We start from the raw sequence: 16,745 nt of genomic DNA on the forward strand, positions 1-16,745 counted from the left end.
TTGTTTCTCTTTCTTTACTCTGTCTGTGTCCTCACTATAACTTATAACCCAATTTCCAGCTTCACCTCTCCACCCCCACCCGCAGCTAAAGATTGCATCCTCCAAAACAGATACCAGCAAGGCTTTCAGACCAAAGGTGACTATGTTATTGGGGGAATCTTCCCCATTCACTATAACCAGGAGATGCCGGACCTCAACAATACCTACAAACCCCTAGAAGTAAAGTGCACAGGGTGAGGTTCATATTTCCAAATCACAAATGGATTCTTATTGGTTTCCAATTTTAGCAACAAACAAACAATTTTGTTGGATTGCATAGCATGTATGCACCTATTTACGAGATTTAGAACACAGTAAAAATTTAGCCTGAGAGAGGCCAACACATGAAGGCATGGTAATTATGTTGCTGGTGTATAATTCCGTAATGATTTCAAAATAATTTCCAAGAAGTTTCTTGGAAGGAACTCTGTATTTCAGTACTACTTATATTTGGAAAAAAGTTATTTACTTAAGATTACACAAGCATTTAAATGGAGTTAATTTTTGGAAATGTACCAGTTGAACAATGCATTCATTTTTTCAAAAATGAGGTCAAATCATTTGAAAAATTACTGACCTTTACATAAAGCATTACCAAATACATATACTAGTAACATATCATATAATTAAAGAATGAGAAATCTGAGATAATATGGACAAAGCAAAAGGAAACCATTTGCGTTGATACAATTCAATTAACTTCATGTGAACAAATGATCTTTGATTTTAATTTGACCTTGTTTCTATACTTGCTGTTTTCAGTGTGTTTGTGCTGTGTGTATTTGCTTGCTGGATTACAGATTTGATCCCAGACGTTTCCGCTGGGCTCAGACTATGAGACTGGCAGTGGAAGAGATAAACCAGAGTGCAGAGCTATTGGCCAATTACACCCTTGGATACAAAATCATTGATTCATGCGGATATCCACTGACTAGTCAGCGAGCTGCTCTGGCTGTGTTGAACGGACTGAGCGAGGATGACTCTCCCATGTGCAGTGGTGCCTCTCCACTTCTTGCTGTGATTGGGGAATCTGGTTCTGTTCAGTCTATTGTTCTGTCAAGAATCCTGCAGCCATTCAGAATACCAGTGGTAATGATTACTCTATTCCTTTGTAATCCTCTCAATATATTAATTTTATACGCTATAATTGTGTGTGTATGTGTGTTTTAGATTTTATTTTGATATGCTAATATACAAAATCTACATCATATGCACTTACCACATCAAAAAAAGGGACCACAAAAAGTAAGCAAAAACAAAAAAACAACCACTATTTTCACATATCCGATTATCATAAAAGAAATTCAAGAAAGATAAACAAAACATACGTCACATAGAACTCCTGCAATATTGTTAGACTATTCTAATTTTGTCTTTACCACTTCACACTGCAGCAGTTTGATCAGGCTGTTTGTTTCCTGCTACTTTCTCATCATATTCCAAGATTATTTTTCTCTAATTTTAAATTCTCAAAAACAAACAGAATAAATAAAATCTCAATGGGGTCTGTGTTTCTCTGTATGTCTTTAGGGCTGTCATAATATCAGATTTTCATTTCGTGACTGTTACCACCAAAAGAATTCACAAAAACAATATTATTGCAACATCAGTAGAAACACTGAAAAAAAAATGTTATTTATGAAATTAATTTTGACCTTGTCTATTGGACGTTTTGTTTCTTTTTTGGAAAAATCAATAACACCCAAAACAACTGTGTATAGAAGCAGATAGGGCATCTGTGGAGAAGGTGTTTCCAAAAAAAGAAAAATTACATTTTGCAAGGCCAAACATGTGAGCTTAATTACTTATACGATATCACGTTATGTGTGTTATTAATATTGTCAAAGTCAAGTCAAAATACAGGGCGGTATAATGAACAGGAAACTTTTATAAACTCAGTTAAAGGAGTAATTAAAGCAAACAGTTAAAGACAAAATACTAAAAGCAGCTGGAAGTCTAAATTAGGAACAAGGAGCAGAATTCAGGCAGGCCACAGGCAGTGAAGCTAGGCCAGTTGTCAAACTAACCAACTGAAAAATGGGTACAAGACTGTTGCTTGGAAACCAAAACAAGGGGTTGGATGAATCATTTCCTGGGGACCAGACAGGACAGGTGGCAACTCTACAGCACTGGGCAACAGGTCCTCCACAGTGCTGGGCAGCTTGTCCTCCACCGTGCTAGCAGCCTGTAGCGCTGGGATGCAGTGAGACTGGAGTGCTGCGCAGCACTGAGGCTGGAGTGCTGGGTCTGAGGACGGACTTGACTTGACATATAAACACTGAAGGGTGTGTGACAGATCATAAAAATTGTTCTCAAATTCTCAAGTTCTGAATGTCTGCTGGGTCCATTCTTGATAAGTTTATTCTGTTAAGCTCAGTTCAAAATACAGGACATTGTGCTTTTCCCTATAATCTGTTTTACTGAACTCTGCTGCTGTGCTCATTTTTTTCTTTATACAGATCAGCTATTTTTCTTCATGTACGTGTCTCTCTGACAGAAGAAAATATCCTAACTTCTTCAGAGTAGTGCCTAATGATGACTATCAGGTGAGGGTTTGGCCTCAGGTTTAAAATGGTTTGTGTTATAGCATTTAAAAAAAAAAAAACTATATATGTGTGTATGTGTGTTCTCTTATATTATTCACTGGGAAAATCAGAGAAAATCAGTATTACAGTCACAAATAATAAATGATATTAAATTGTAAGCCAATAGCATTTACTTTTTATAATGTAAGTTTTAAGACGACATTAGTTGACCCTTATTTTTCTTTAACCCAGGTGAAGGCCATTGCTCAGCTGTTGGTAAATTTTAATTGGACTTGGGTGGGACTGTTGCGAGGGGACCGTGATTATGGCCGCTTTGCTGTTGAAGGTTTAATAAAAGAATTACAGGGTACCAAAGTGTGTGTCGCATACCAAGAAATTATCCCTCTGCTCTACAATCGGCAGAAGACATTAGAGATCGTGCAGGTACATACAAATTGTCAAACTCTATGTGTTGCTTTCAGCCCATAGTTCATCTGGCTCATGTAGCTTATATTGGCTTAAACTGCTGTTACAAAGATGATACAAAAGATACAAAGTCATTTACATAATCCACATTTGGACTCAGTGTTTTTTATTTTAACCTGCTGTCCTTTTGCCTTTTCTCTTCCTTGTGAAACTCTCTTCTAACTTCATCATCTGCCTCTCATTAAAGGTGATGCGGAGCTCTTTGGCTAAAGTGGTGGTGGTATTTTCAGGTGAAGGGGAGATGACATCTTTCATGAAAGACTACATGACACAGAACATCACTGGAATCCAATGGGTGGCTAGTGAAGCCTGGGTGACAGCATCTGTCTTTACTGAGAGCAAGTATTACCCTTACCTTGGGGGCACCATTGGGTTTGGCATCAGGAGAGGTCACATCTCCAGGCTCAGTGACTACCTACAAACAATAAACCCTCACATGTATCCCAATAATCTTCTAGTGAAGGAGCTGTGGGAGGCTCTGTATGGTTGCAGTCCTTCTCTCTCCTCTGCCTCCCACTTTCCTCCCTGTACAGGACAGGAGTCCCTGTTGGAGCAACATTCAGCCTACATGAATACATCCAGCCCCAGAGTGGCCTATAATGTCTACAAGGCTGTATATGCCATTGCTCATTCCCTCCACAACCTACTTCTCTGTCAACCAGGCAGTGGGCCTTTCCAGAACAACTCATGTGCTGAGCGCAACAATATACAACCCTGGCAGGTATATTCCAGTTCCTGTTACAATATTGCACTGAAAATATTGTTTGAAAGAATATTTTATATTATCTATTTGTTTTCAAGCTCCAATATTACCTCCAGGAAGTGACATTTAACATTGCTGGGGAGAAAGTGAACTTTGACCTGAAGGGTGACTCCATACCCTATTATGATATCATCAACTGGCAGAGAGGCACAGGCGGAAAAACTGAGTTTGTCAGTGTGGGGTTGTTTGATGGAACCAAGCCTGCTGGAGAGGAGCTGGTGATCCAGGAGGGCAGGATAATATGGGCAGGGCATCTCAGTGAGGCAAGCTGCTCACACTGTGTTTTATTTAAAGAGCACAAATCACAGAGACATTCAGTTTACAGTGATGGTCAGGAAACCAATAATTTCAGCACACTCATTACACACTGCAGAGCTGAGAGCCATTATCTGCTCCCTAGGTACCAGTGTCTGTGTGCAGTTCCAGCTGTCTTCCAGGGTACCGGAAGGCTGTCCGTCGTGGGGAGCCTGTTTGCTGCTTTGACTGTGTTCCATGTGACAGTGGCAAAATTAGCAATCAGACAAGTAAGCCTCATACCAAACAATAGAGATAACAGCAGTTCCAATGTCATATGTTCTCATACATTCAGGTAAAATTTGAATATTGAATAACCTGTTTGACCCTTCAGATTCTGTAGAGTGCACATTTTGTCCTGAGGACTTCTGGTCAAACGAAGACAGAACGGCCTGCATCCCCAAGAAGGTGGAGTTCTTGGCCTATGATTCCTTGGGTATAGCCCTGACAGTGACCTCTGCGGTGGGCGCCTGCTTCACTTTAAGTGTCTTTGGAGTCTTTTTCCATCATAGAAACACAGCTATCGTTCGGGTGAACAACTCTGAACTCAGCTTCTTCATACTCTTCTCACTGACGTTGTGTTTCCTGAACTCCCTGGTGTTCATTGGAGAACCCGCATCTTGGTCATGCATGCTGCGCCACACTGCCTTTAGCATCACATTTTCACTTTGCCTCTCCTGCATCCTGGGGAAGACTCTGGTGGTGTTGGCTGCTTTCACTGCCACCAGGCCAGGGGACAACATCATGAAGTGGTTGGGGCCCAAGCAGCAGAGGGTCATCATACTTGGTTGTACTCTGGTTCAGGTGGTTATATGTGCTGTCTGGCTCATTGTTGCTCCCCCTAGTCCATCACGAAATACGCAATATGAACGCTCCAAGATCATACTGGAGTGTAACGTGGGCTCCAGCCTCGCATTCTGGTGCGTTCTGGGTTATATTGGCCTACAGGCTTGTCTGTCCTTTGTCCTGGCTTTTCTGGCTCGTAAGTTGCCAAGTAACTTCAACGAGGCCAAGTTCATCACTTTTAGCATGCTGATCTTCTGTGCTGTGTGGCTGGCATTCATCCCTGCTTATATCAGTTCTCCTGGCAATTATGCAGATGCAGTGGAGTCATTTGCCATTCTGGCTTCCAGCTTTGGATTGTTGTTCTGCCTGTTTGCTCCTAAGTGTTTTATAATTTTGCTGAAACCAGAAAAGAATACAAAACAACACCTCATGGGAAAATAAAAGAAATAATGTTTTATTACCTGAAAATATTTAAAATATCTATCCAATGTTTATTGTTTAATTTTGCATTTTTGTTTACTGGGCAGTATGTGATGTGTTATAACACTGCAACTGAACCACAGGAATATGCATCTAATAGGTATATCAATTATATTACAGGAAGCCTGTGACTTGAATGAAGAAATTAGTTGAATTTTAGTTGATTAATTGAAGTTTCTGAGGCTTGTCTTTTTTTGAGAAAATGCTTTATGCTGAATTTCTACCGTGCTACATCTGTCAGTTGAAGATTTTTATCAATCCAAGATGGATGGGTTTAGAAATGTATTTTATACATATCAGACAAGAAAAGGGTTGTAAGTGATTATGCTATCCCAAAAGGCTAATTTGCAACATAATGTATGCTTATGCATAGTAACATGGTCAGGCTCACAACCTGAGAAAACTAAAGTTAAATATGTGTGATTATTTAGTTGTTACTTTGCTTATCAAAAAGCACAAATTGCCATCAATCAAGAAGGAAGGCAGGGGGACAGGGAAGGACTAAGCTGAGGCATTACAGAAACATAAAAAAACATTAAAAGAACATTAAATGGTGCATAAATTTGAAGATGACCAAGATGATCCCTTGTACATTTCATATTGTGTCGAACAGAAAGTGAAGTTGGTTCTGAAAAAATCAGAAGTGCCTTGGTGAAGTCAGTCCCAGCCACATAAGCTTCCACTTTTTATTAAAGAAAAAAACTGCTTTGTGAAGTTCTCAAAAGCCCCTCTCAAGAAATTGACAAATCATTCAGCATTGAGAGATTAAGTGCAATATCTGTACCATTTGTGTTCCCAGAACAAAATGCAAAAAATAAAATTAAGATTACATGCTCCTCAAGCTCAACTGAAGCAGATAATCATAGCTATTCTTTCAAGAATACGGAGGATTAAATATTTTTACTCAGTAGAGCCTGGATCTTAGGTCAAGAGTTTTGGTACTACAGTACTACAGATACTGACACCAAGCTTCCACAGCATAGAGAAAGAAGATCACATACCATCAATTATTGCAGCATTTTTATGTATAATTAAAGTAAATGAACTGCTGAGCAAAATAAGTTAGCATCTAAGTGACAATCCAGAATGAGACAAAAAGCACTGACAAAGTCAATTTTAATTTCACCATAAAGAGGCAAAGGCACTGAAGCATTATTGAAAAGAAAACATGGAAACAACAATTTTTTTTTTGTTTCATCATTTCAAATTTAAGAGCATTTGATAAATGTTGTGTTCATTCATGCCTTTTTTCCAGTTAAACCTTTCTTAATGTTTCTCTCAGGCCGCAATAAAATTATATAACATTTGGGCACAAAAACACACAGTAACAGTCCAAAAGTGGAGGCTAATATAGCAAAAACTTCTACAGCCACGGTGAACTTCCCAGGGGAGCTGACATAAGCTGGGATGAAGGAAATCCACACAGCCCAGAAGATCAGCATGCTGAATGTGATGAGTTTTGCTTCATTGAACGCATCAGGAAGCTTGCGTCCGAGAAACGCCAGCAGGAGGCAGAGGAAGGCCAGTAGGCCAATGTAGCCCAGGATCAGATAAAATCCAGGAGGCCATGGCTCCTTACACTCCACAACAATCTAAATGTGTCCGACAACACATGATTACAAATCAGTAGATACATATGCTACACTTTCCATGACAGTGTGAAATAACAAATTTTATATGATATGTGTAGGTTTTGAAGTTTTCTGATGTTGGGACATTGTGAGTCTTACTTTTCCAGTTGAGGCTTGGTAAGCTGGGTTTCTGAACGGGAAGGGAGGTGCGCCCAACAGCCAACCAGCACAGAGACAAACCTGAGAGCAAAAAAGGAAGATAGTCAATTATTTAGAAGACATAAAAAATGATCACAACTTAAAATAAGTAGTGGTTCTATCGCCCTCCCACCTGAGGAGCTGTGGTGCAGAGGATCAGAGACCTTTGCTGAGAGGGTCCGAATAGCTTCAGAGCCTTGGAACCAGGCACATTAGCCCGGAAAGCCAAAAGAACCACTATAGTCTTCACGAGAAGGCAAGACAGACAGAGGACAAAGCTGACCCCAAATGCTGCCTGGCGGAGCCTGCATGACCACACAGATGGTTGACCAATGAACACCAGGGAACACAAGAAGCAGAGTTTGAGTGACAGAAGAAGCAAGAAACTTATTTCTGAATTGTTAGCCTTGACGATTGGGGTGGAACGAAAATGGTGGAAAACAGTGGTGATAGTGGCTGTCAGGCAGACACCAAGCAGTGTGAATGTGACCAGGACGATGCCCATGGTGTCGTAGAAAGAGAGGAATTCGTCAACCCCAGCCACACATTTGATCTTGTCTTTGTCTGACCAGTAGTACTCAGGACATTTTGTGCACTCTGTGGACCCTTTGGGGAGACACACAACACACACTCAACAGTCAGCACACTCTTTAAACACACACAAGCAGGTTGCATCAACACGACGCTTCAGTTGTGAAACATGACTGTTGTTTTAATGGCCTTCTGCTTCTCACAGAAATTAGAAATTACATAATGAACAATTATGTGTTGGCTACCAGTCTGGTTGCTGATTTCTCCATCTGCACAGGGTAAACAATCAAAGCAGCAGTGGGGCTTTCCTGGACGTCTTGCCTGCCTGCTGCCAGGGGAACATGGAGCACTACACTGAGATACAGGCACCTGAAGAAATTGAAGTGTCAAATCGTACAGCAGACTGGTTGCTCGGAAGATTTTTAACAGAACAAAAGTTACAAATTACTGATGTTTCAAAGGTCAGCTTTATTATTCCAAAAAAAGAATGTGACCTCATTTTATAGATAAACTGAAATCAGTTTAGGTGATACAGGACTCACCTGTGACTGTCCCTTTGTCCATACAATAGTGCTCCGATCCACCCGCAGCTGTTGTCTCAATGGAGCTGAGCCATCATAGCTTCCCACTTTGATAAATCTAAACACAGAATCAAATCCTTGCAGTCCAGCCAAAAAGTAAGTAGGACATTTGTGCATCACAACTTGTCTCTATGCTTAATTGCCAAAATAACAATAAAAGGCTTTTCGATCATGATTAGTGAAACAGACAACTATATTAATGTCTTTTAGAATAATATTACACCTAATTTCACTATTGCTGTCCTTTTGCCAGTTGATGATGTCATAGAGAGGGGGCGGCTCTCCGTTGGAGTCAAAATACACCTTCTCTTCAAACTGGTTAGTGAAATTTACAGTCTTCAGATGATGCAGCAACTGCAGTAAGACAGAAGTGAACATCAGGCTGAAAAAATGATGCAAAACACAAAACTCAAAGAAAAATGACAATAATTACATCATTAAAATAAGTTTTCAGTTTCCATATTTTTCGGGGGTGTTTGACTTACCTGCCGAGAGGTAAATGATTTATGTTTCTCACACATTCCTTTGTTATATCCTGGAGAATCACAGTTCAGTAAAGCACGCAGAGCATGTGCAATAGCGTATACAGCTTTATACACATTATACGATATTCTGACCTGAGATACATCAGTATAACTGCTGTCAGTGTACCTCAGGTCCTCTGAACCACTGCATACAGGCTTTTCACCAACAACATCATCAGCTGATCCCTTCACGGTATCAGTCTCATTTTCTTTGACCCTGACTCCTGTAACCTCAAGCCTACAGCTGAACAGCTCTTCCCAGAACATGTTGACAAATTCCATGCCAGGTTCAGGGGAAGGACGGACTCTCAGCAGGAACTCTTTCAAGCCAGGGATCCTAACTCCAGGGAAGGAGAAACCAATTGTGCCCTCTAGGAGAGGGTGGAAGTGGGGTGAGGTCAGTAGACTAGCTGCCACCCAGGATTCACTAGCTATCCACTGGATCCCTGTCACATTTCTCTGAGCCAGCTAAAGAAAAAAAGTATTAAGAAATTTGATGATAATAAAATAAAGAGTTAACCATAAGCATGAACATTCTTTGATATTCATATATCACACATTACGCATATTTTAATATTTCATGTCTGGTCATATATCATACATGAAGTGAGATGAAAAGTGTTTACCTCTGAGAACAGTTTTATCAGCTGTACCTCTGAGGCAAAGACCACCACTACCTGTGCAGTTGAACTCTGCAGTGTGTTTGCCATTTTTTTTATGTCAGCCACTGTGGGTGACTTGGGGATAGTAAGATGAAATGCCAGACAGCCACCTTGTTGTTGAAATTGTTGAGAGAATGCTTGAATTCCATAGTGACTGTAGTCATCCTGAAATACAGAGGTTTTCTAAATCATGTTGTTGTTTAACTGACTAAAAAAACAATAAATAAACAAAACTTTATCTCACCGTGGTCCCTACTGTGCCCACCCAGAACCAGTCCAAAAAGGTGACCAGCTCGACAAGGCCTCTAACTTGAAAGAGATCACTCGGTACAGTCCGCAAAAATGATGGGTACATACGCTTGTCAGTCAGACAGGTACAAGTGGCAAAATAGCTTATCTAGGGGAAGACAAAGTTAACTTTACCTTTATGGAGATAAGATAGAAGCCAAATACAAAATATTATGAAACATTTCTAAACATTGTGTGATATAATGCAAAACTCAAACAGTGAAAGTAAGGACAACCAAAAAAATTCTCTGCATGATCCCGCTTTTTCATTCATTTCATACCAGTGGGAGGTTGAAAGGGCCAAGAGTGTGAGCCACAGCTCTTGTAGGGGAGGAGGATGCAAGACCGATCACAACAGGCACAGGAGAATCAGACAGACATGATGACAAAGTTTCAGATTGTGTACTCCTGTCCATTCTCTCCTCTGTTACATTTTCCTTTAAATAATTTCTTTCCCAGACTGTAATTCCATTATTTTCAAGACTGTGTCTACTAATTTCCTCACTCATCACAGCTTTGGAGTGACTGACTAAAGAGATAAGAGCTTGCAGGCTGGTGTGCACATGGTCACAGCTGTCCATTATTCGATAGCCGAGTTTAACACCTGGTAAAAGGCTTGAATTAAGGTTAATTTCCTCAACTGCAAACACCATTGTCATCATCCAGCGGAAGGCTCTGTGGTCAAAGCTGCAGAAAATCAAATAAGGATGTATGCGGTCTATGTTAGGACTTGAAAACACTGTATCAGAGCACAATATAAATCAGAAAATGTAAACAATGTAGGAACAACAAAGAGCTCGAATCACCACAAGAGGAAATGGTTTCAGATATCAAAAGTATCCTCACCCACTGCAAGGTGTGAGCTGAGGTTTTATGTTGTAGCTGTGCTGTGGCTTAGGAGCCACATAATGCAGAGGGAAAAACCCTCCAATCACAATATCCCCTCCTGCCTGCAGGGCCAGAGGCTCACTATCTGTCAGTTCCACACACTGAGGCAAACTGGAAGCAACACCGCTAACTTCTTCCATCGCCAAAGCACTCAGTCTTTCTGTCATAGTCTGTTCTCCTTTGACAAAACGTCTCTCTAAATTTAGTTCCTTCCTGTCCTTTGAAGTTTTAGTAATATGTGAGAACACTGGAAAAGGAAGGCAATATAATGCCCAAAGAAGCAACCAGTTTGAAGCCACCCTGATAAGCGTTGAATGCAGTGTCCATGTCGACCCCATTAAGGCTGCGTCTGTGCTGGAGACAATGGTTCTCCATTGGTGTCTCTGAAAGGCTTATGATCTGTACTATATAAAATGTCTGATGCTTGCTTCATTTCATAGGTCATTTGAGCAATTGCACTATCGACCAATCTCAATGCAGCATCAGTTTTGGTGTTACCTACAGATTTACATACTGTTTTCTGAACCTAATCACAATAAACACATGAGGCAAGACTGACCCAACACACAAAGGCTGAACCTGAGAACGGAGCAACCACTCAGATCAGCCCAAAGGTCACTAAACTGTCCACATGACCTAGTCATCTACTGATGAATCATGGGCAGTTTTAGGAAAGGCTCCTATGCATGTGAAATTCCATTGTGAATGATTATTGTGATTATTTTGCCTCATTTAAACAGTTCAGGTTTGGCCACTTAAACAATCTTGACTTCACTCTCTGTTTATGTTCTCACCTGGTTCTCTCTCTGTCCTCTTCTTTTCCAATCTCCTCTCTCACTTTATGCGCATACAATCTCACTCAAACATATTTTATCGAAATTGAAAATGGTATCTCATGGAATATGCTGTCTTTCTCATCCAGATGCATAAGGGCCTCCATAATTTACTTAGTAATGTTACTCTATTTCCTGCTATTAAACTGACCTCATAGCATTTAATGACATGTTAATGACAGGTTAATGACAAGTCCATGGAACTTGTAATCAAGGATAAACAATCATGACAAAATGTTCACACATCAAGTTAAATAGTTTCTTCAGGTTTCATGATAAGGCCTGCTGTAGCTTGTTTATGACAGGCCATGCTGTCTTGGTTAATGACAACTTGTCATAACAAAGACATCACAATGTCGGCTTTGCATTAGAAATAACATAAATTACTAGACCACACTTGTTTTGGTAATTTAATGTTCAGACAGTCATAAACATTCAAAAAGACTTCTTCATGCTCATGACAGGTGCCTTGTCATGGTTATGATGGTGTCATGTCGTATGCACACTTCTTCAAATAAATTTTAATTTCTATTTTGTTTTGTTTAGCTAAATATTCTGAACAGTTTGCGTGCCTTGATTGCAACAATAAACAAATCAATAGATGAAAAATAAAAAGTTAGACTCATATCATGTGTGTATCCTCTGGAAAGCATATCTGAGTCTGGGCCCACACGAGGGTACTTGGCCAGTGTCTATTGTTGTTTACTGCCCCCACTTACTAATCCATTAAATGTTTAAAATCAAAAGGTAATGTGACATCATCATTACAGATGTCAATCTTTCTCTCTCTCTTTTTCTCTGTATGAGCGTCTGATTTTGTAATGCAGGTAAACTACTAAGGTGTGTTGTCAGTTCTATGAAAACCATACTCTCTTGTGTTATGTGTAAGCTAGCTTGTCTTATTCCGTTGGTGTTGCCTTTGTGTGACTCTCCGCTCAGGCCCCACCTCCCCACCTCTTGGGTCTTTCATGCTTTGTAAACTACTGTATGTCTCTGATACTGATACAGATGTGATGACTACTAAAAATGACCAACAACATAAAAAAAACTGGGTTCATCTGGCATGTTTTCCAGTTAAACCTTTCTTAATGTTTCTCTCAGGCCGCAATAAAATTATATAACATTTGGGCACAAAAATACACAGTAACAGTCCAAAAGTGGAGGCTAATATAGCAAATACTTCCACAGCCACAGTGAACTTCCCGGGGGAGCTGACATAAGCTGGGATGAAAGAAATCCACACAGCCCAGAAGATCAGCATGCTGAATGTGATGAGTTTTGCTTCATTGAACGCATCAGGAAGCTTGCGTCCGAGAAACGCCAGCAGGAGGCAGAGGAAGGCCAGTAGGCCAATGTAGCCCAGGATCAGATAAAATCCAGGAGGCCATGGCTCCTTACACTCCACAACAATCTAAATGTGTCCGACAACACATGATTACAAATCAGTAGATACATATGCTACACTTTCCATGACAGTGTGAAATAACAAATTGTAAAAGATATGTGCAGGTTTTGAAGTTTTCTGACGTTGGGACATTGTTAGTCTTACTTTTCCAGTTGAGGCTTGGTAAGCTGGGTTTCTGAACGGGAAGGGAGGTGCGCCCAACAGCCAACCAGCACAGAGACAAACCTGAGAGCAAAAAAGGAAGATAGTCAATTATTTAGATGACATAAAAAATGATCACAACTTAAAATAAGTAGTGGTTCTATCGCCCTCCCACCTGAGGAGCTGTGGTGCAGAGGATCAGAGACCTTTGCTGAGAGGGTCCGAATAGCTTCAGAGCCTTGGAACCAGGCACATTAGCCCGGAAAGCCAAAAGAACCACTATAGTCTTCACGAGAAGGCAAGACAGACAGAGGACAAAGCTGACCCCAAATGCTGCCTGGCGGAGCCTGCATGACCACACAGATGGTTGACCAATGAACACCAGGGAACACAAGAAGCAGAGTTTGAGTGACAGGAGAAGCAAGAAACTTATTTCTGAATTGTTAGCCTTGACGATTGGGGTGGAACGAAAACGGTGGAAAACAGTGGTGATAGTGGCTGTCAGGCAGACACCAAGCAGTGTGAATGTGACCAGGATGATGCCCATGGTGTCGTAGAAAGAGAGGAATTCGTCAACCCCAGCCACACATTTGATCTTGTCTTTGTCTGACCAGTAGTACTCAGGACATTTTGTGCACTCTGTGGACCCTTTGGGGAGACACACAACACACACTCAACAGTCAGCACACTCTTTAAACACACACCAACAGGTTGCATCAACACGACGCTTCAGTTGTGAAACATGGCTGTTGTTTTAATGGTCTTCTGCTTCTCACAGAAATTAGAAATTACATAATGAACAATTATGTGTTGGCTACCAGTCTGGTTGCTGATTTCTCCATCTGCACAGGGTAAACAATCAAAGCAGCAGTGGGGCTTTCCTGGACGTCTTGCCTGCCTGCTGCCAGGGGAACATGGAGCACTACACTGGGATACAGGCACCTGAAGAAATTGAAGTGTCAAATCGTACAGCAGACTGGTTGCTTGGAAGATTTTTAACAGAACAAAAGTTACAAATTACTGATGTATCAAAGGTCAGCTTTATTATTCCAAAAAAAGAATGTGACCTCATTTTATAGATAAACTGAAATCAGTTTAGGTGATACAGGACTCACCTGTGACTGTCCCTTTGTCCATACAATAGTGCTCCGATCCACCCGCAGCTGTTGTCTCAATGGAGCTGAGCCATCATAGCTTCCCACTTTGACAAATCTAAACACAAAATTAAATCCTTGCAGTCCAGCCAAAAAATAAGTAGGACATTTGTGCATCACAACTTGTTTGTATGCTTAATTGCCAAAATAACAATAAAAAGCTTTTCAATCATGATTAGTGAAACAGACAGCTATATTAATGTCTTTAAGAATAATATTACACCTAATTTCACTATTGCTGTCCTTTTGCCAGTTGATGATGTCATAGAGAGGGGGCGGCTCTCCGTTGGAGTCAAAATACACCTTCTCTTCAAACTGGTTAGTGAAATTTACAGTCTTCAGATGATGCAGCAACTGCAGCAAGACAGAAGTGAACATCAGGCTGAAAAAATGATGCAAAACTCAAAGAAAAATGACAATAATTACATCATTAAAATAAGTTTTCAGTTTCCATATTTTTCAGGTGTTTGACTTACCTGCCGAGAGGTAAATGATTTATGTTTCTCACACATTCCTTTGTTATATCCTGGAGAATCACAGTTCAGTAAAGCACGCAGAGCATGTGCAATAGCGTATACAGCTTTATACACATTATACGATATTCTGACCTGAGATACATCAGTATAACTGCTGTCAGTGTACCTCAGGTCCTCTGAACCACTGCATACAGGCTTTTCACCAACAACATCATCAGCTGATCCCTTCATGGTATCAGTGTCATTTTCTTTGACCCTGACTCCTGTAACCTCAAGCCTACAGCTGAACAGCTCTTCCCAGAACATGTTGACAAATTCCATGCCAGGTTCAGGGGAAGGACGGACTCTCAGCAGGAACTCTTTCAAGCCAGGGATCCTAACTCCAGGGAAGGAGAAACCAATTGTGCCCTCTAGGAGAGGGTGGAAGTGGGGTGAGGTCAGCAGGCTAGCAGTTACCCAGGCTTCACTAGCTACCCACTGGATCCCTGTCACATTTCTTTGAGCCAGCTAGAGAAAAAAAGCATTTCAAGAAATTTCATGATGTTCATAACAAGGGAAGGTACTGTTTAACATGAGCATGGACATTCTTTTAATATTCATAACCCCCACATTATTAATATTAAACCTGAATATTGTCATACATAAACCCTGTGACACCCTGTGATTTACATTAACAGAGAGTGCTTACCTCTAACAGCAGTTCCAGCAGCTGCCCCTCAGTGGCGAAGACCACCACTACTTGTGCAGTTGAACTCTGCAGCGTGTTTGCCATTTTTTGTATGTCAGCCACTGTGGGTGACTTGGGGATAGTAAGATGAAATGCCAGACAGCCACCTTGTTGTTGAAACTGTTGAGAGAATGCTTGAATTCCATAGTGACTGTAGTCATCCTGAAATACAGAGGTTTTCTAAATCATGTTGTTTTTAAACTGACAAAAAAATAAATAAATAAATAAAAAAATCAATCAATAAATAAAACTTTATCTCACCGTGGTCCCTACTGTGCCCACCCAGAACCAGTCCAAAAAGGTGACCAGCTCGACAAGGCCTCTAACTTGAAAGAGATCACTCGGTACAGTCCGCAAAAATGATGGGTACATACGCTTGTCAGTCAGACAGGTACAAGTAGCAAAATAGCTTATCTAGGGGAAGACAAAGTTAACTTTACCTTTATGTATATTCTATAAGATAGAAGCCAAATACAAAATATTATGAAACATTTCTAAACATTGTGTGATATAATGCAAAACTCAAACAGTGAAAGTAAGGACAACCAAAAAAATTCTCTGCATGATCCTGCTTTTTCATTCATTTCATACCAGTGGGAGGTTGAAAGGGCCAAGAGTGTGAGCCACAGCTCTTGTAGGGGAGGAGGATGCAAGACCGATCACAACAGGCACAGGAGAATCAGACAGACATGATGACAAAGTTTCAGATTGTGTACTCCTGTCCATTCTCTCCTCTGTTACATTTTCCTTTAAATAATTTCTTTCCCAGACTGTAATTCCATTATTTTCAAGACTGTGTCTACTAATTTCCTCACTCATCACAGCTTTGGAGTGACTGACTAAAGAGATAAGAGCTTGCAGGCTGGTGTGCACATGGTCACAGCTGTCCATTATTCGATAGCCGAGTTTAACACCTGGTAAAAGGCTTGAATTAAGGTTAATTTCCTCAACTGCAAACACCATTGTCATCATCCAGCGGAAGGCTCTGTGGTCAAAGCTGCAGAAAATCAAATAAGGATGTATGCGGTCTATGTTAGGACTTGAAAACACTGTATCAGAGCACAATATAAATCAGAAAATGTAAACAATGTAGGAACAGTAAAGAGCTTGAATCACCACAAGAGGAAATGGTTTCAGATATCAAAAGTATCCTCACCCACTGCAAGGTGTGAGCTGAGGTTTTATGTTGCAGCTGTGCTGTGGCTTCGGAGCCACATAATGCAGAGGGAAAAACCCTCCAATCACAATATCCCCTCCTGCCTGCAGGGCCAGAGGCTCACTATCTGTCAGTTCCACACACTGAGGCAAACTGGAAGCAACACCGCTAACTTCTTCCATCGCCAAAGCACTCAGTCTCTCTGTCATAGTCTGTTCTCCTTTGACAAAACCTCTT

At 40.7% G+C, this 16,745-nt stretch overlaps 2 protein-coding genes and 1 pseudogene across 2 annotated transcripts; 1 reads left to right on the plus strand and 2 right to left on the minus strand.

Annotated features, from left to right (window-relative positions):
- Nucleotides 1-2,662: 2,662 nt before the first annotated feature.
- Nucleotides 2,663-5,343, plus strand: LOC124059486 (annotated as a pseudogene).
- A 1,268-nt stretch (nt 5,344-6,611) lies between these two features.
- On the minus strand, nt 6,612-10,756 carry LOC124059173 (extracellular calcium-sensing receptor-like). Its single transcript, XM_046388996.1, has 13 exons — nt 10,575-10,756; nt 10,259-10,415; nt 10,010-10,165; nt 9,685-9,837; nt 9,405-9,605; nt 9,010-9,246; nt 8,740-8,964; nt 8,478-8,608; nt 8,216-8,312; nt 7,919-8,042; nt 7,276-7,748; nt 7,104-7,184; nt 6,612-6,965 (listed from the first exon to the last, which is right to left on the minus strand). Exons 1-13 carry the CDS (start codon nt 10,754-10,756, stop codon nt 6,612-6,614), a joined length of 2,571 nt encoding a protein of 856 aa, XP_046244952.1.
- A 1,567-nt stretch (nt 10,757-12,323) lies between these two features.
- On the minus strand, nt 12,324-16,745 carry LOC124059659 (extracellular calcium-sensing receptor-like). The gene is made up of 13 exons (XM_046389870.1): nt 16,509-16,745; nt 16,193-16,349; nt 15,944-16,099; nt 15,614-15,766; nt 15,314-15,514; nt 14,896-15,132; nt 14,626-14,850; nt 14,373-14,503; nt 14,111-14,207; nt 13,814-13,937; nt 13,171-13,643; nt 12,999-13,079; nt 12,324-12,860 (listed from the first exon to the last, which is right to left on the minus strand). The coding sequence occupies exons 1-13, from the start codon at nt 16,715-16,717 to the stop codon at nt 12,504-12,506; spliced, it is 2,601 nt and encodes an 866-aa protein (XP_046245826.1). The 5' UTR covers nt 16,718-16,745; the 3' UTR covers nt 12,324-12,503.

This window comes from Scatophagus argus, chromosome 5 (genome assembly GCF_020382885.2).
Source record: "Scatophagus argus isolate fScaArg1 chromosome 5, fScaArg1.pri, whole genome shotgun sequence".
Lineage (NCBI taxonomy): Eukaryota > Metazoa > Chordata > Actinopteri > Scatophagidae > Scatophagus > Scatophagus argus.